General features: G+C 39.4%; 17 protein-coding genes across 17 annotated transcripts; 5 read left to right on the forward strand and 12 right to left on the reverse strand.

Moving 5' to 3' along the window:
* Positions 1–682: 682 nt before the first annotated feature.
* EROM_090540 (putative membrane protein) lies at positions 683–1,507 on the reverse strand (the record flags this gene model as incomplete). Its single annotated transcript, XM_009266893.1, has 1 exon — positions 683–1,507. One exon carries the CDS (start codon positions 1,505–1,507, stop codon positions 683–685), a length of 825 nt encoding a protein of 274 aa, XP_009265168.1.
* A 396-nt stretch (positions 1,508–1,903) lies between these two features.
* On the reverse strand, positions 1,904–2,605 carry EROM_090550 (hypothetical protein; the record flags this gene model as incomplete). Its single annotated transcript, XM_009266894.1, has 1 exon — positions 1,904–2,605. One exon carries the CDS (start codon positions 2,603–2,605, stop codon positions 1,904–1,906), a length of 702 nt encoding a protein of 233 aa, XP_009265169.1.
* Positions 2,606–2,656: 51 nt separating this feature from the next.
* Positions 2,657–3,823, reverse strand: EROM_090560 (transmembrane amino acid transporter protein; the record flags this gene model as incomplete). Its single annotated transcript, XM_009266895.1, has 1 exon — positions 2,657–3,823. The coding sequence occupies one exon, from the start codon at positions 3,821–3,823 to the stop codon at positions 2,657–2,659; it is 1,167 nt and encodes a 388-aa protein (XP_009265170.1).
* A 375-nt stretch (positions 3,824–4,198) lies between these two features.
* Positions 4,199–5,476, forward strand: EROM_090570 (eukaryotic translation initiation factor 4A; the record flags this gene model as incomplete). Its single annotated transcript, XM_009266896.1, has 1 exon — positions 4,199–5,476. The coding sequence occupies one exon, from the start codon at positions 4,199–4,201 to the stop codon at positions 5,474–5,476; it is 1,278 nt and encodes a 425-aa protein (XP_009265171.1).
* Positions 5,477–5,505: 29 nt separating this feature from the next.
* On the reverse strand, positions 5,506–6,735 carry EROM_090580 (GPI-anchor biosynthesis protein; the record flags this gene model as incomplete). Its single annotated transcript, XM_009266897.1, has 1 exon — positions 5,506–6,735. One exon carries the CDS (start codon positions 6,733–6,735, stop codon positions 5,506–5,508), a length of 1,230 nt encoding a protein of 409 aa, XP_009265172.1.
* A 211-nt stretch (positions 6,736–6,946) lies between these two features.
* Positions 6,947–7,369, forward strand: EROM_090590 (calmodulin; the record flags this gene model as incomplete). The annotated part of the gene is made up of 1 exon (XM_009266898.1): positions 6,947–7,369. The coding sequence occupies one exon, from the start codon at positions 6,947–6,949 to the stop codon at positions 7,367–7,369; it is 423 nt and encodes a 140-aa protein (XP_009265173.1).
* Positions 7,370–7,394: 25 nt separating this feature from the next.
* Positions 7,395–7,799, reverse strand: EROM_090600 (hypothetical protein; the record flags this gene model as incomplete). The annotated part of the gene is made up of 1 exon (XM_009266899.1): positions 7,395–7,799. The coding sequence occupies one exon, from the start codon at positions 7,797–7,799 to the stop codon at positions 7,395–7,397; it is 405 nt and encodes a 134-aa protein (XP_009265174.1).
* Positions 7,800–7,852: 53 nt separating this feature from the next.
* EROM_090610 (S1-like RNA-binding domain-containing protein) lies at positions 7,853–8,437 on the forward strand (the record flags this gene model as incomplete). The annotated part of the gene is made up of 1 exon (XM_009266900.1): positions 7,853–8,437. The coding sequence occupies one exon, from the start codon at positions 7,853–7,855 to the stop codon at positions 8,435–8,437; it is 585 nt and encodes a 194-aa protein (XP_009265175.1).
* A 45-nt stretch (positions 8,438–8,482) lies between these two features.
* EROM_090620 (40S ribosomal protein S3) lies at positions 8,483–9,133 on the reverse strand (the record flags this gene model as incomplete). Its single annotated transcript, XM_009266901.1, has 1 exon — positions 8,483–9,133. The coding sequence occupies one exon, from the start codon at positions 9,131–9,133 to the stop codon at positions 8,483–8,485; it is 651 nt and encodes a 216-aa protein (XP_009265176.1).
* Positions 9,134–9,341: 208 nt separating this feature from the next.
* On the reverse strand, positions 9,342–10,364 carry EROM_090630 (RIO-like serine/threonine protein kinase; the record flags this gene model as incomplete). The annotated part of the gene is made up of 1 exon (XM_009266902.1): positions 9,342–10,364. One exon carries the CDS (start codon positions 10,362–10,364, stop codon positions 9,342–9,344), a length of 1,023 nt encoding a protein of 340 aa, XP_009265177.1.
* Positions 10,365–10,374: 10 nt separating this feature from the next.
* On the reverse strand, positions 10,375–11,376 carry EROM_090640 (hypothetical protein; the record flags this gene model as incomplete). The annotated part of the gene is made up of 1 exon (XM_009266903.1): positions 10,375–11,376. One exon carries the CDS (start codon positions 11,374–11,376, stop codon positions 10,375–10,377), a length of 1,002 nt encoding a protein of 333 aa, XP_009265178.1.
* A 98-nt stretch (positions 11,377–11,474) lies between these two features.
* EROM_090650 (40S ribosomal protein S28) lies at positions 11,475–11,672 on the reverse strand (the record flags this gene model as incomplete). Its single annotated transcript, XM_009266904.1, has 1 exon — positions 11,475–11,672. The coding sequence occupies one exon, from the start codon at positions 11,670–11,672 to the stop codon at positions 11,475–11,477; it is 198 nt and encodes a 65-aa protein (XP_009265179.1).
* A 46-nt stretch (positions 11,673–11,718) lies between these two features.
* EROM_090660 (hypothetical protein) lies at positions 11,719–12,234 on the forward strand (the record flags this gene model as incomplete). Its single annotated transcript, XM_009266905.1, has 1 exon — positions 11,719–12,234. One exon carries the CDS (start codon positions 11,719–11,721, stop codon positions 12,232–12,234), a length of 516 nt encoding a protein of 171 aa, XP_009265180.1.
* Positions 12,235–12,293: 59 nt separating this feature from the next.
* Positions 12,294–12,782, reverse strand: EROM_090670 (hypothetical protein; the record flags this gene model as incomplete). The annotated part of the gene is made up of 1 exon (XM_009266906.1): positions 12,294–12,782. One exon carries the CDS (start codon positions 12,780–12,782, stop codon positions 12,294–12,296), a length of 489 nt encoding a protein of 162 aa, XP_009265181.1.
* Positions 12,783–12,860: 78 nt separating this feature from the next.
* EROM_090680 (DNA repair protein Mms21) lies at positions 12,861–13,271 on the reverse strand (the record flags this gene model as incomplete). Its single annotated transcript, XM_009266907.1, has 1 exon — positions 12,861–13,271. The coding sequence occupies one exon, from the start codon at positions 13,269–13,271 to the stop codon at positions 12,861–12,863; it is 411 nt and encodes a 136-aa protein (XP_009265182.1).
* A 47-nt stretch (positions 13,272–13,318) lies between these two features.
* Positions 13,319–14,197, forward strand: EROM_090690 (histone acetyltransferase; the record flags this gene model as incomplete). The annotated part of the gene is made up of 1 exon (XM_009266908.1): positions 13,319–14,197. The coding sequence occupies one exon, from the start codon at positions 13,319–13,321 to the stop codon at positions 14,195–14,197; it is 879 nt and encodes a 292-aa protein (XP_009265183.1).
* A 37-nt stretch (positions 14,198–14,234) lies between these two features.
* Positions 14,235–15,995, reverse strand: EROM_090700 (endochitinase; the record flags this gene model as incomplete). Its single annotated transcript, XM_009266909.1, has 1 exon — positions 14,235–15,995. The coding sequence occupies one exon, from the start codon at positions 15,993–15,995 to the stop codon at positions 14,235–14,237; it is 1,761 nt and encodes a 586-aa protein (XP_009265184.1).
* Between the last annotated feature and the right edge of the window lie 153 nt (positions 15,996–16,148).

A 16,148-nucleotide genomic window follows, 5' to 3' on the forward strand; every position in this document is an offset into this window, starting at 1 on the left:
TCTATCTTTTTTTTATGGCCTCTATTCACCATGATGATAATTCTTGTTTAGAATCCTGGCTATAATAAACGATATGCATAGCATAGAAATAAATACAGAGACAGAAATACTATGTTACAGTTTGACGCTATGAAGCGGCTGATTTATATTTAAAAGATAGTTTTTCATATAATTTTATTGATAATAGTAATGAAACCGAGGCCAATAATTCTACAGAAAGGTCAGAGGTAAATCTGATAGTTTTTAGATAGATAAAAATGTAATATAATGTACTCAATATTTCCATTTTTTCTCCACCTCAGGGGTAAAACCATATTCCAGACAAAAGTTATCTAGTAGAGAAGAAAGAGAGAGAAATACCTCAAAGCCCTTTCTAGTACGATTGTGCTCGATGCGTACAATAAATTGGATAACATTTGTGATTTTTGGCATCAAATTGTCACATCTCCATAACATTCACTTACACAGATTAATACCTAGCATGTTTTATATACTTGATCCACTAGTTAGGTTAATATGGTAGTCTGACGTCAAATCTTGAATTACAATATATTGGCTTTTTACGATATCATTTTGGGAATCAATATATGCAGGGATAAGGATGTGAAAGGGTAATAATAATCATCATTTATTGGCTGTGCAAAACATTTATGATAAGTTGGTATGCGTTTATTTTATAGTGTCAATGCATATAAACATCCCCACTCCAGAATAAAAGATAGAAAGGTGTTGAGATACATGATATCAAGTGCCATATTGCATGAGAGTCAATGAGATAGGCATATGGAGGCACATCCTGAATTTCTATTGCTCCAGCAAGGAAGAAAAAGAATGTGAACAGCAAGATGTTTTTACTGTGACCCATCTTTCTATACTTAAGGAATGTCACAAGATGTGACAAGAGAGTGAGTGTGATAATTATGGCACAGGATACTTTGTTATACACGTAATCAAATTCTATATTTGACATTCTATGGATATGATATGCATAGAACAGAATAAAGATACATTGCAATGGCCTTCTTATGGCCCTTTCCAAGGATGGGCTTCCTATCAGGATAACCCTGACAAATGCCATGTAAAATCCAAAGAGAATAGTCAAGAATGCAAGGAAGTAGTCGCAATTTCTTGTGAAGGAGTTTTCATGAATATGGAAGAGTGTGCTAGCAATGAATGCCAGGTTACATATGTAGTATTGAATATAGTAAAGCTTTCCCAGTCTTGTAACTCTTAGGTGTTTCTTCAACATCTTGTGGAAGCAGAGTATGTTTGTTATGAGGTTTATGAATGAGAAAAGTGCAGAAAAGAATTCTGTCATTCCCAGAACCGGCTGAAATCCCCATCTCCCGTTTCTTTTTATGTTCCCATTGTTTGTAAGTTTGAGGCAGAGAAGATGGCACATACTGCTAGTTTTCTCATCTACATCTCTGTTAAAGATCCAATCAATAAGGCCTGTTTTCACAAAATCCTTTGATTCCTCAAAGCACTTACAAAAACAATACTTCATGTTCCAAGGGATTGGGAAGGTTTTAAGGAAAATATGGTTTGGCGAACCAATGAAAGTGATCCGATAATGTATGATAAGATTTATTTGACTGGTGTACTTCTGATCTCTGTTTGGTTAGATGATCTTTATAGAAGAATACAAGTTTTCTAGCTCCTAATATACTTGAATCTCATTAAAAATTGAAATACCTTTTTAATTCGTGTACCTAATAGCCCTTGGCTTCTGCCTCCCATGTTTAGTCAGAATGCTGGTTATTCCATCCATTCGTTACACACATGGGATATAGAGGTTTCTTGAGAGTTGAGAGTATTTATATACCTCTCATAGTTTTGAAACCACATTTTTGTCTAATGTTTTTATTCGAGCTTTTTGGAAATCCATATCATTAAAAAAATTTTATTTTTTGTTGTCTTGGCTCCCCATTGCGCCAATCATGTCTTTAACCATGTTCATAAGGTCACTGGGGGACTTGTCCTTAACCACTGTATCCAAGACGTCTCTGATGTTCTTATTATTGAAAAGTGAATTGAAGTCGATCTTGCTGTCTTTTAAACCCCCCATTCCCATATTCTTGATCATGTCATCCAGAGAAGCGGCTTGGGTGTTTTCCAAAGACGTATCAGAAGCACCTTTACTAAGGAGGTCGAGTTGCTTTTTCAGAACCTTGTTCTTTGGGTCAACCTCCAGTCCCCTTTCGAAAATTTGGTACGCCCTATTTTTATCTTTGCTAAGATACAACATCCCGAGTCTTATATATAACTTTACAAACTTATCATCAATATTCAGCCCATTTTCACAGTCTTCGATTGCGTTTTCTACCATTCCAAGCTTTGAATATGCTGCGGCCCTATTGGACAGATACACTACATTTGTCGGGTCATAAATAATAGCCTGGGTGTATGAGTCGATGGCAGATCGGAAGTCTCCATCGTTATATTCCTCATTTCCTTTGCTCTTCATGTCCTCGGCTAGTTGTTTGTTCGAAGCCTTTTCTGCAAGATCTAGCTTCTTTAATGCTCCGACAATTGTTTTATACTCCTCTTTACTCAGATACTGTCTTTTCTTATTGAAGTATCTCTCTATCTCTTTCAGATTCATTTTTGGACAAAAACAAAGGGAATATAAATCTTTGTGTTTAACTTATAGAATCTAAATGCTGTGAAGTATAATATTGAAGAGCGATGTAGTAAAGACAAAAACACCGAACAGGAATGCTATATAGGACATAATGACCAATCCTTTTGGTTTTGTTATGTTCATATTGAAATAAAAGAGAGCAGGAAATATCAGGCACATAAATGTTGAAGCAGTTGAACCTATGACAGAGTATATTATTCCAAGACCCATTCCTGAAATGGCTAGGAGACATGTTAATATAATGATACCTGTTGTGACAATGAATCTTAGTGGTTTCTTTCTCGACTCTTGTGTAAATGAGATAATGTTTATGAGATGATTTCTACAAGGATTCACTTGGAGCGGATACGAGACACCCATAACCACCACATAAAGTCCCCTTACTACTGATGCCAGCACATCATTTGGATAGTTTTCCAGAACATTGTCCTTGACTCTATCCCCGTAGAGGAGATAGTTTAGGATTCCAAAGGAAATATATATAACAGCAGCAGAAGTAGCAACCATGTATATGAGTCGTTTCATCCTTGGAAAAGAGTTGTCTTCCATTTCTGAGTGGATTGCAAATATATTCTGATGGCAGGTGAATGAAAATACAAACTTTCCGAACCCGCCCATCCATGCGTAAGAAAATGGAACAAAGTATTCTGCTCTGCTTGGTGTGGAGGCTGGAGTGTATTCATATCTGTAAAGTGCTGCAATTACCACCACAACTATTGCAACAACTCCACAAAGGGACGTATATTTCAACCTATCAAGCTTATTGAAGTAGGCAAAGGGGCCTATGCACGATATAAACGCCAGAAGAGAGATGTTTGGATCCGAAAGAATTGAAACCCCGAAGATCGTTTCTATCAAGACAGGCAAGAGCTGTCTTGTGATTATGAGATATGAGAGAGCAACACCGAAGCATTTGAGAAATACTGAAAAGTCTACTATTATCCTTGTATAGGGCATGCTTTCTGTGGCAAGCCTTGAGAGTGTGGCTGTTCTCCCTAGTTCCTGGCTGCAAATTGCATAAAGAATGAGACCCAGCACGGAGAAAAACCCCGAGAGCATTGTCAAGGCAATACCTATGAGGATCCCATATGTCTTGAACAAGTATGGAAAAGAAAGGATTCCACTACCTATGGATGTTTTGAGAAGTGTGATATACCCTGAAGCCAGTGTCGTGGCCATGTTTACTGTACCCAAGCGCGGTTTTGGGCTTGAGATGTTTCAGATTCGATGGCGAAGCAAAATACTTTTATTGAAATGGCTGAGCACCTCAAGAGGTATTTTTTCTGGACCATATTTCGTAGGCTCTCGCAGCCCTCTCAAGTACTTCTGAGTCACTGACTATTTTTTCCAGCTTGTTGTTTATGTCGCATATGATAGAATGGGTACTTTCAAGGGTGAACTCCAGCCTCTTAAGGATTTTCGACCTTCTTTCCTGGAGAGACAGGGTCATTGAGGGTATTCTCTACCGAGAAGCATATTCAAAGGGTCCTACGTATTTTAGTTATTGCAAAGGGACTGAAGAAAAAGAAATTATTGAAAGAAAATTTTACCCCTATGAAACAAGCACTGGAACAAGTGGAAGATTTTGAAAACTTGAAAGGTAGTAACGCACAGATTAAGGATTTTGAAGATTTGAGAAGCGATTCATCTCAAATTAGAATGTTTGACACGTGGGAGGACTATGGCCTGAAGGAAGACTTGCTGAAAGGAATTTATGGTATAGGGTTTGAGACACCATCTTTTATTCAGAAGGCAGCTATCCAGCCAATAATAGACGGAAGAGACATAAGGGCACAAGCACAAAGTGGTACTGGAAAGACAGGGGCATTCGCTGTTGCAGCACTTCAGATGTGTGATACGAATCAGGATACTACACAAATTCTTGTTCTTGCATCTACTAGGGAGATTGCCGCACAAAATGCAGCAAGGTTTGAGGATCTTGGATGTTTTATGGGTGCAGGAGTGGCCCTACTTTCTGGAGGAAGCCCAATTTCTGCAGACAAAGCGGCATTGGAAAAGAATCCACATATTGTTGTTGGAACACCAGGAAGGGTAGAGCACATGATCAATATAAATGAGCTAAACATGGATAACATTAAGTTATTCGTGATTGATGAGGCCGATGAGATGTTAAAGGCAGGGTTCCAGGAACAAGTAAAGTCTATATTCCGAAGAATTACAAACAAGGACGAGGTCCAAATAGCAATGTTCTCTGCAACATACGATGAAGAGGAACTCCGCGTCAGTGAGGAAATACTTATCAACCCCGTGATAATTGATTTGAGATATAACGACCAAACATTGAAAGGAATAAGACAATACTTTATCGACTTAAAGAAAGAGCCCCCATTCAGAAAGGGAAGAGAGGACTATCTACTTCCTAAGCTTGTGACTCTATATGACATATTCCGTAAACAGCGTCTAGGACAATCGATTGTGTTTATCAATAGCAAGGAGGATGCCAGAATAGTGTATGATTGGCTGATTAAACATGAGTGGGAATGCGAGCTTATATCCGCAGAGCTAACACAGGCCGAGAGAGAAAGAACGCTGAACCGATTCCGAGGAGGAACTGCAAGATGCCTGATTTCCTCCGGGTTGCTTTCAAGAGGAATTGATATTCAGAATCTCTCTGTAGTGTTCTGCTTAGATGTGCCATCATTCGAGAGAAAGAGCACCTACATCCACAGGATAGGAAGGTCTGGAAGATATGGAAGAAAGGGAATAGCTATAAACATTGTTTATGAATACGAGCTGAAAAACCTCAAGGCAATCGAGAGGTTCTATAACACTACCATCAAGGAGCTTCCTGCAGATTTTAGTTTTCAATAAAATGCCCAATGGATTGAAATCATTGTTTTCTATGACCTATTCCTTAATCCAAGAAGAAAAAGAAATAAATATTCTATCGTTATCATGAGTCTTGAAAGAATCCCTGTAGCTCCCTTATACAACTCTCTTCTATTTCTGTAGCCAAGGAAGGTCTGCTCAATGTCCATGTATACCTTTTCAGTCATTCTTGCTACTCGCTTCCAATTATATATATTTTTGAGTCTTTTGTTATAATCCTGTGGATTATGGTTACTTTTTCTTAAGGCCATTAATACCTTCTCTGCAAGATCTTCGCATGTGATTTTGCTGAATGTTATCATATCCGGAGGCAATACCTCGTGTATTCCACCAACATTAGTACTAACTACATGGAGACCACACGAAGCAGCCTCAACTATGGCTATGCAAAAAGTCTCGGTCAAAGATGTATTGAGGAAGACATCCCCTCTCCTCATTATCTCTCCAACCTTCTCGTGATCTACCTCATGCATTATTTCCACCCTGTCGTATAATTCGTTCTCGTCTAACACCTGCTCGATCCCTTCCTTCATAGGCCCGTCTCCTACTATGATAATTCGAACAGTTGGATCTCCTTTACAGATTAATGGTATTGCTCCGATAAGCAAATCTATTCCCTTCCTAAACATAAGTCTGGATGCAACTACAACAGTCTTTTCATCAGATTTCCCTTCCTCCCTGGGGCAAAATATATCTGAGACTATCGCATTTGGAATGACGTGAATCTTCTCGAGGGGAATCATTGTTCTGATGTGAGTATTTTCCTTGGATGTATATGACACACATATGCATCTGTCTATGTTCTTTAATGCGAGGCGACATAGAGCATTGACAACAATGTTTTCAAAAGGGCCCACCTCAAATATTGAATGATCTGTAATCACTGTCTTAAGATTCAATGTTCTTGCATGAAATAAGCCTTCAATACACATATTTGACATTGTTTGATGGCCATGAACTATTTCTATTTTTTCACTGTCAAAGATCTCTTTAAATAGTGGAAGATTGGAATAGAGGCTTGGAAATGTTGTGTTCCTACATAGAACAGGAATGTCAAGAAAATAAACCTTGATAGTTCCCACCATTCTACAACCAACAAGATCTCCAGTCTTATGTGTAATGACTATAACCTTATGGCCCATTGAAATCAACTCCTCACTCAGATATCTTATGTGTGTTTCTATACCACCCGTTGATGGATAGAAGAAGTCTGATACCATTGCAATGTTTAGTCTCTTCATTTGATCCTTGGGCCGTGAGATTTGTTTGGGTGATTTACTAGGTCAATTAATCTAGGATTAGGATACCAAATACTTCTATAATGAAAGAAGTAAAGGTAGTGTTTTGCTTTAGTTGAGGGTTTCTTGCCAACTGACAGCAATGGATGCCAATAGCCTGTTTTCTATTTATCTATTCAAGCCCAATAATGATTCAGGAATATACCCCATTGGGATGGAAGAGATGAAACGCCTTCAAAAGGTTTACCAATTATTTGCAGAATCACCTACGGAAAGAGTTCCCACAGAGAGGCTTGGAGATATTCTAAGATTTGCAGGATATATCATATCTGAAGGTTATGCAGGAGAGCTTATGGCTTCTATTCCTGGAGAAATGTTTGATTTCAACCAATTGGTAGACATATGTGAAAGAATCAGAGAAAGGGAAATAACACGTGAAGAGCTGCAGAAATCCTTCAGAAGATTGGATGTAGATAACACATCGCACATCGATGCTGGAAAGCTGGTACAGATTCTCTCTTGTGGGGAGAATAAATTTACTGAGGAAGAGATCGAAGAGCTCTTGAACATCCTAAGTCCTGATGGTGATGGAAAGATCTGCTACGATCTAGTCATTAAGAACATATTTGGATATTAAACCCTATGTTTTATTCTATAGTTTTTTACTTTTTGAGTCCTTCGAGCTGTGCAGTCAATTGAAATTTCGTACTACCGATGCCGTACGCCATTTCCTTGTGCTCAACTACTAAAGATTCTCCAATGAACCTTGTAGACATTGGATGAACTTTGTCGCCGATCTTTAGTCCACAGCTCCCGTCCTCATAGACAACTACCTTTGATGTGGAAATATCAAAGGGAAGGGTAAGTAAAATTCCCTCCTGCTCTCCAAGAATAAACGAATGCTCTAGAGTGTCCTGGCCTATTGATTTAGGAGCGTATTCTCCTTGATTCTCGAACACAAACTCTTTTTTTGTTACAGGTTCCTCCACTTCAAATAATTCTTGACTCTGTGGAATCTTTGGCTCGAAAGAATACTTGGATGCTGATTTTTTTGGCCTTACATTCATTATGGGGCCCTTGGCACTCTGCAATAATTCTTCGATATTTTCCTCCTCAGCGAATGTTAACTAAAATAAGAAATGTACTTCCTGGAGATGAGGTGTCTTCTAATGACTCGAAATCTCTTGGTATCCACGAAAACAAGGCCATGATAGTAGGGACCTTATGCAGAGCATCAAGGCATCTGTTTGTAATATCAAAGACAAACAGATATCATCCTTGCATTGACGACATTGTAATAGGAAAGGCCATTCTCACCTCCCAAGATATTCACAGAATGGATTTAGGGGGGATGGTAGGGGTACTCCCATCTCTTAGTTTCACCAATGCGACAAAAAGAAATAAGCCGGAAATAAGTAAAGGAGATTATCTTTTATGTAAAATTGCCCGCATGGGCATCGAGCCGTTACTTACATGTTTGGGAGAAGGCTTTGGAAAATTGAACGGAGTTGTGCTTCCATTAGACCCTTGGAAGGTACGTCTTCTCTATTTGAGCACCGCGTTGTCCACAATAGGAAAAAAGTACAAGTTTCGAATTGCATTAGGATTGAATGGGTTTGTTTGGATTGAAGCAGAAAAAGATACCGATATAAGAGATATATACCACCTTCTGCATGAAGATCCACAGGCCAGCCTTTCAGCATGAAGAGAGCTGCATAGGAATAAATGCTTTGAACTTAGTTTTAATTAACTACTGGGTCTCGGTGGGTTCAAGAATAGTGATTCTGTCAGGAAGAGGATAGTTTGGCCCAATCACTCCTTCAGGATCATATGGCAACATTATCCTAACCTGAATGCCAATAACACCTTGCTTAGTTTCAACGGTAGCATATCCTGTGTTAATGTAGTCCTTAACTGCATTCCCACTATGGATTAGTACTCCGTCCTGGAACTTCACAGATTTAGCACGTTGTCCCTTCAGCTTTCCACTGACTATAATCTGGCATCCTTGTGCCCCTGAATGCCTTGTAGCCTTTAGAGCCATATTCACAGCCCTTCTGTATTGAACTCCTCCTAGTATTTTTTCTCTGATAAAATTTGCTTGGATGAGTGCACAAAGCCCCTTTTCATGGACCTTTTCAACAATTATCTCAACATTCTCATCGGGAACTTCAAGTCTTTGTGCAACTAAATGTTGGAATTGCTTCAACCTGAGCTTCTTTTCTCCTATTGCTTCATGTGGCTTTGCGACCTTTAGAATAATCTTTATGGGAGTCTCCTGCATCCGGAGCTCCATAGTGCTAAAACCTTCATTCACAAGTACCTTCTCAAAAAACTCCTTTAGCTCTGCATTTATAAGCCCATTCTTCATGAACCTTTTCAGAACTTGATCATCACTCATTTCGAGGGCAAATTTTTTATTTCCTGAAATCACCCAGGAGCATCCTGGATATGTATAATTTCGAACAATCACTGGAAGAGGTCCTTAATGAATACAATGAAATCCTACAGGTAAGTGAATCCATTTAACTTTAGGAATACAAGAACGATATTTGCAAAGCTACTTTCTTGTTAGACAAGTTGAGGAGTATTTTTGGAAGTAAATAGCTTCAGCCACTTTTATGTTCGGAAATATAGACATTCTCTATCTTTGATTCTAATAGCTTCACTCCTTCCTGAATACCACTTTCGTTGGTTGAATAAGCAGGCAAATCCTCGGAACTCATTTCGTGAAACTCATATGGATCGACATCAATACCCAATTCATTCGTGAAAGCGACCCATCCGTCTTCTGGCTCATACTTATACTTTTTTTTGAAGTATGTCAAGACACACTCGAAATCTCTTCTGAGATGATGTATCGCCCTCTCATCATTACTTCGGATGCATTGAGGAAAGTCTATAACCTTTATGTCATCTTTCACTAGAACATTGAATTCATTAAAGTCTCCATGCACATATCCCCTCCTCCATAGATCCTTGATAAACTCTATCATAAGGTGAAAAATCGTTTTTACATCCGACACCCTTGTCTTGTAAAGAGGTAGGTAATCTAACAGTTCCTGTACAATAACATGCCTATCATAGTCAAGTACCGCAGGAACATTCATATCTTTGAACTTTTCTAAGTACATAACTTCTCTTTTGCAAGAAGCTCTGGAGAGGCCAAACCAGTCAATTCGCTCACTAGCATACTCTCTGTTCTTTCGAACATTTCTGAAACTAGATCTCCCAAGTCTATGGAATTTTAGTACACAGTCCTTTCCACAATATACGCCAAGATAGATATCAGACTCTTTTCCAATTCCTATCTTCTCCCCCATCATCTCAAGCCCACGTAATCTTAAGGTGTTGATAGCAAGGCAATCGTGCCCAGAATATGTCAGTTTGTATCCATTCTCAACATAAGAGAGAAATTTCAGTTTACATAGATCTATTGCATGCTCCATGAAGTTCCCTCTTATTTGTGATCTGTACTTTAGCACTTCAAAAGGAATAATCGTGTGAGATTTCATGCACTTCTCTGCAGTCTTAAGTATCTTCAAATGTTCTTTGGAAAGAGACCAGACACCATCGGTTATAAGCTTCATCGGGGTATCAAAATTGGAACCAGCCAAAAACTTGCATTCCATAATTTATCTTTCAATCGCATTGTACTCCATACATCCCAAATATCGAGGATATTCTTGTCTTGCATGGCTCGTTATCCATCTCTTTGAAGTAATACCTTTTGACATATTCTATAAGTTTGAAGAAAGGCCCTCGACATTCTCTAAATAGTAAACCTCCAAGTATCGAAAAAAAACATTCTACAACATAACATGACAATTTGTTCTGCCTCGAGTTCAGCACAGATGCAATAAAAAACCATGCTTCATCAGCATTATTCTGAATCTCAAGAACACCAAAATAAATGCTGTAGATCCCTTTGATCGTGCTTACAGAGGCCTCCCTAGTAAACAAAATAACTCGGAAGTACTCCATCAACTCAGAAGAGTAAAACATACAGAACAGCTCTGCAAATTCTCTGTATGATCCAGGGCACGAGCTCACCTGTAACCTCCCCTGCTCGATTATCTTTAATGTAAATGTCTCTACAAATACATAAGAATGAGAATATTCCTTAAGAACATTGAATATTTTATCAACTTGCCCAGCCTTTCCACTAACCTGAGTCATCCTTTTATTGATCTGGATTTTCGCCTGCATTTGTGCAGTTTTTGGCATAATAAGTTTTTCTCTCCAAATCTTTTCCTCTATCAATACATAAGCTTTGCTAAGAATAAATCTTGAAATAAACTCTTCAGTAAAGGGCACATTTGTGGGGCATGAGGACTGTATTTCATTGGTAGTCTTTTGTAACTCTTCACTAGATCTAGAAAAGGTGGAGGTAACAGGAGCATCCTTGTGTCTTTCTTCAATCGCCTCTTCCATAGAAATATTCTCCGTTTCTGCAGAATCATTCTCTTGATCAAGAAGCCTTTGAAGCTCCTCTTCAATACTCTGGTTTGCCTTTTCCCTCTCCACTAAAAGTCTGTATGCTAGTTCGTCGACCTTTTCCCTACGCTTCCTCTCAATTTCTCCGTAGTTCAAATGTTTTCCCTCCCCATTCCGTTCGCTGTGGAATTTCTTCTCACCCCACATCCTAGGGCTTGGATACCTAAACGTCTTTCTGCTACAGTCTCCAAAAACAGTCAATATATAGTTAAAGAACATTAAATCATCTTTATTAGATATCTCCCCTATCTTGTCTTTCGATGCTCACGTTCACATTCTAGTACCTCAATAATATCCCCCACTGCCACAGGGCCTTTAACTGCCCTTTGGATCGTTCTCTTATTATGCATAAGCTCCATCTTCACCTGAGTTAACAGCCCAGATCCCCCAGTCCTTCCAAGCACGTGTGTAACCTTCCCAAAAAATTCCTGCTGTTCCTCCATCCTTTGTAGGGATAAAATTTTTCGGTTTCTAAAACATCCACCCCAAATGTCTCTTCCAGACAAGATAATCCGCACTCTCAAACAGATGGACAGGCCTTCAGAGTTCCAGATATATAGAGACATTCTTGCAGAAAAGCCAAAGCTTCCACCCGTAGAATGGCATGATCTATGTAAGCTCGTCAAAACAAGCAAAGTATATAACATCCTGAGGATGGACTTATCCAGAAAGGAGGCTGAAGTTCTTGGAGGTGCATTGAAGAAGGTCTCATTGAACCATGTGGACGACATGGTAGATATCCTGGTCAAGAAGAATGATAAAAACACTCCTATACTTCTAAGGTATCTACTTGAGAAGAAGAAAAAGATATCCATAGATGCAGTCCAGAGGTATTTCTGTGAAGAGATAAAACGCCCAATCACTTCGAAACATCTCAAGTTACTTCTTGTGATGTGCAGGAACTATCCTTCATCCATAAGTCCTGCGATCCTTGATTTTTGCAGATCTAACGGACATCCCATTTGTAGGGAAGTTTTGGAATCAGCCATGGATGTTATTGAATAGAGAAAAAAGCAAGCCAGCCTTTAAACTAAGTCTGAAAATAAAAAACTTATCCATATAGATTAGGCCATTTGATCTTTCAGTTTGTCAATCTTCTCTAGAACTTCCTTTCTCTTCATAAATAATTCTTCCATGTATCTTTCAAACTCCTTTCTAACTTCTTCATTCTTCCCAAAGACTATCTCTGTATCCTTCTCCGAACCGTCTTCTTCGAATCTGATATGCGTTCCACTTGGTATGGGAATGTACTTCTCTAACTTCATCTTTGATCTCTGAATCTCATTGTCGATATAGGCCTTTATCTTTCCAAGCTCTTCAAGAGTAGGCTTGTCAACCCTGTACACGCTGCGTCCATCTTTCCTTACAGAATGGTACCCAAAGAAGTACTCCTGTCCACTTTTGTTTCTTATCTCCTCTCTGGCTTTTTTAATCTCATCTCTTTGTTTATTGATCTTTGAAAGCCTCTTCACCAACTCCTTCTTTTTCTCAAGTTTCCCATACTTCCTGCGGCTCTTTGGCTGTATTCTTTCCTTATATATCTTTTCTCTCATCTTTCCTGGGCACCAGATCGTACCACTTTTACAAAGTCGAAATCTAAAGAATATAAATCCATTGAACAAAGCAAGAGTTCATCTTCTTTTCTTCACTAGTATCTTGTTACATCCGATCTGTGGACATATGGCCCTAGAGTTGTTTCTGATATACTTCATAGCCTCTTTCTTCTCCAATACATGGCCACAATCTCCGATATATGCATCAACCACCTCTTTTTGGCTAATGGGACATATCAGCTTTCTTTCCATCCGAACACATTCTACTTGCTCCTTCTTATTGGTCAGCTCAATCATCTCCGGATGGATACTAATCTTACTGTTTAGAATAGAGTAGAAATCATCATTCAAAATGATATTCCTATTTGAAAGAAGTTCCTGGTGTATTAAAATCTTCCGAAGCAGCTCTTCTGAAGGATCATCGGTCTCCATGATCATGCTCTTTGCTTTTCTCAAAACCTCTTCTCTTCTTAAAATATGTTCTTCCATAGAAGGACCTCGACACCTTTTGTTTATATCGCCATCTTGCTGGCCCTATGAACCTTGATAATGAACAAATAGATATGTTGAAGGATGATCCCGAGTTCAAGGAATACTATGAAACCATGGAAAGAAAGAATGGAACTACGGAGGCTATACCTTCCATGAAGTTCCTAAGGAGAAATGTAGAAGTAACCCAGATTATGCTTGGAGATGAGTTGTTGAGCCTTCCTAATAGGATTTGGCTGTTTTCTGATAAGAATGTGGTGTACATATGTGATCAATGTCTGCTGCAGTATTGGGATTCCGTTTCTTTCGATAATCACAGAAAGGATTGCTCCTCAGGTGCGCCAGGGAAGTATGTATACATTGATGAGAAAGAGGGCATATCTATACTTGAGATTGATGGAAAAAATGAAAGTGTTCTATGTAGAAGAATCTGTACAATAGGAAAAGGCTTCATACGAAGAAAAACCTTATATTTAGATGTTGATGGATATCTTTTCTACGTCCTATTCTGTGGAGGGAAACTTGGTGGATTCTTTAGTAAAGAAAAAGAAAGCACTGAGCATAACCTCTCTTGTCTTTTAGTGTTACCTCCATATAGATCTAAAGGATATGGGTCATTGATGATAGATCTAAGTTATATCCTAGGAACAGGAACCCCAGAAAAGCCTCTAAGCAAGGAGGGTCGTACTGTTTACAAAAAATATTGGAGAAACAAAGTGCTAAATACGTTGAAAAAAGCTACTGAGCAAGAGATGTCGATAAAGGACATATCTGCCGAATCAGGTCTTTCCATAGACGATACTATTCACGGGCTGGAGCTCTTGGGTATAAGCCCCGAGAGCCATATTTACGACGTAACTGACAAGGTTTCAGTACTATCCAAAGAATGCAAGAAAGACTGCTTGGTTCTTCAAGTTAAGATTTAATATAAATGCAAGACTTTGAATTTGATATACTTTCTTATTAGCTATAACACCCACTTTCATCTGCAGGGTTACTGATTCCAAATGCCTCCACAAGAGCTGTATATATCTCATACCTTTTCTTACTCTTATCAACATTAGAACCTGTACATTCCAGTGCTCCATTAATTGCTTTTGTAGTGGCTCCAAAATGGTTCTCTTTGACTCCTGGGGCATTTGCAACCTTTGATTCCCAGTAATATATCGATACATCCGCTCCAAGATTTGGATCTTCAGCAACCTTCTCTGGATTGTTGTAAAGCTCGTCTCCTAGGCCCAAGGCTTCTCCTGCGGCCTTGTAATTGTCAGGCCATGAGAGCTGTATAAATCCTCGTCCATGGTAGGATTTTCCAGGAGCTCCACTTCCATATTGCCCAGCACATCCTGTCCCTCCGGCACATGCTATCTCCTCGATATATTGATATCCTCCAGATTCATGAGCACACTGAGCTATAAACATTGCCGCTTCATTCATGTCATTGAATTTTTCATTTACTCTAGAGACAATTGCGTCGATGTACTCAGGTTTTGGCGAATATCCCAGCTTCGTCATTGCTTGGGTCAGCTGATCAGATGAGATACTCACTCCTCCTCCTTTTGAATCCCCAGTTCCGGAAGAAGGCTTGGAACTTCCAGAGGAGCTACCTGGTGGCTTCTTACCTTCAGAAGCCCCAGAATCTTTTCCGGCCTGGGCTCCCCCCTGTGGAGACGTAGGTCCATTCCCTCCTCCGTCTTGCTTCCCACTAGAATTACCTCCTCCAGCTCCAGAGGAAGGCTTCTGAGACGTTTTCCCACTCTTATTAGTCATACCTCCAGATCCTTGGGGTTTTCCTTGATCTGCTGATTTCTGTGTGCTACTTGGGTTACTTGGAAGTGAAGGAGTAGATGTAGGCTTTGTACCTGCTAAAGAAGAGGAAGCCGGCGAAGATTGGTTTCCTGACGATCCAACAGGACCAGGGGGAATAGAAGATGGAGGAGACGATGAATTAGAAGTTGACTTCCCTGGCGAATTGCCTCCTCCTGTACCACCTTGGGTGGAAGGAGAAGCAGAGTGATTAGATATCGAGGCTCCTTTACCTGGGTCTTGGGGTGCTTGCGATTGAGAAGGTGGTAAGGACCCTATCGGCTTCACCTTTGATTCAATATCACTTGATGTATATTCTAACTTTATCTCAGTTGGCTGCTGCTTTTGAATAACTATTTTTGTTACAGTAACAGTAGTAGTGCTATCTTTTCTTGAAGTGCTGATTGTTTTTGTTACAGTCTTTGGCTCCTTCTTTTTATTTTCTTTTCGTTCCTTAGATTCATTCTTTTCTCCTAAGCTTTGGCGCTTACTCTTCCCAATCTCATTCTTTGGGCTTCTCTTCTCTCCAATTTCTCCATTCTCCATCTTCCCGTGGTTCTTCTTTCTTTCCCCTTCATCGTCCTCATCAAATCTGTCCTCTTCTGGCTTTTTATTGTCTTTATTATCTTCATCTTGATCATCTTTGGAATCCTGCTTTTCCTCAGGATCCAAGGAATTTGAAGACTCATCTTTCTTTTTAGATTTGGTCTTGTCACGAGCCTCCGATTCCCCTTTGTTGGTGCGGGGGACACAGGCTATTTCGTTACCTTTAACGGCACACTCTGTACCAGTAGGGCAATCAACATATATCCATTGATTCTTTATTCCGCACACCCTCAGGGTGTTTGCAACACATTCTGCAGACCCAGAAACGCAGGCGTTCTTTGCAAATGTTAGGCCTAAAAAGAAGACCAGCATTCTATCTAATACATTTGATACAAATTTATCAACAAAGACCTCGAAACAATGGTTTCACAACTATAATGATAATACCTTGAGTACTGGCACATACCAAATTCTGTTTTAAATGTAATGGGATAGCCCGTTTTGCAGTATATTGTCCCTAACTAC

The sequence above is a fragment of the Encephalitozoon romaleae genome, chromosome IX, assembly GCF_000280035.1.
Source record: "Encephalitozoon romaleae SJ-2008 chromosome IX, partial sequence".
Lineage (NCBI taxonomy): Eukaryota > Fungi > Microsporidia > Unikaryonidae > Encephalitozoon > Encephalitozoon romaleae.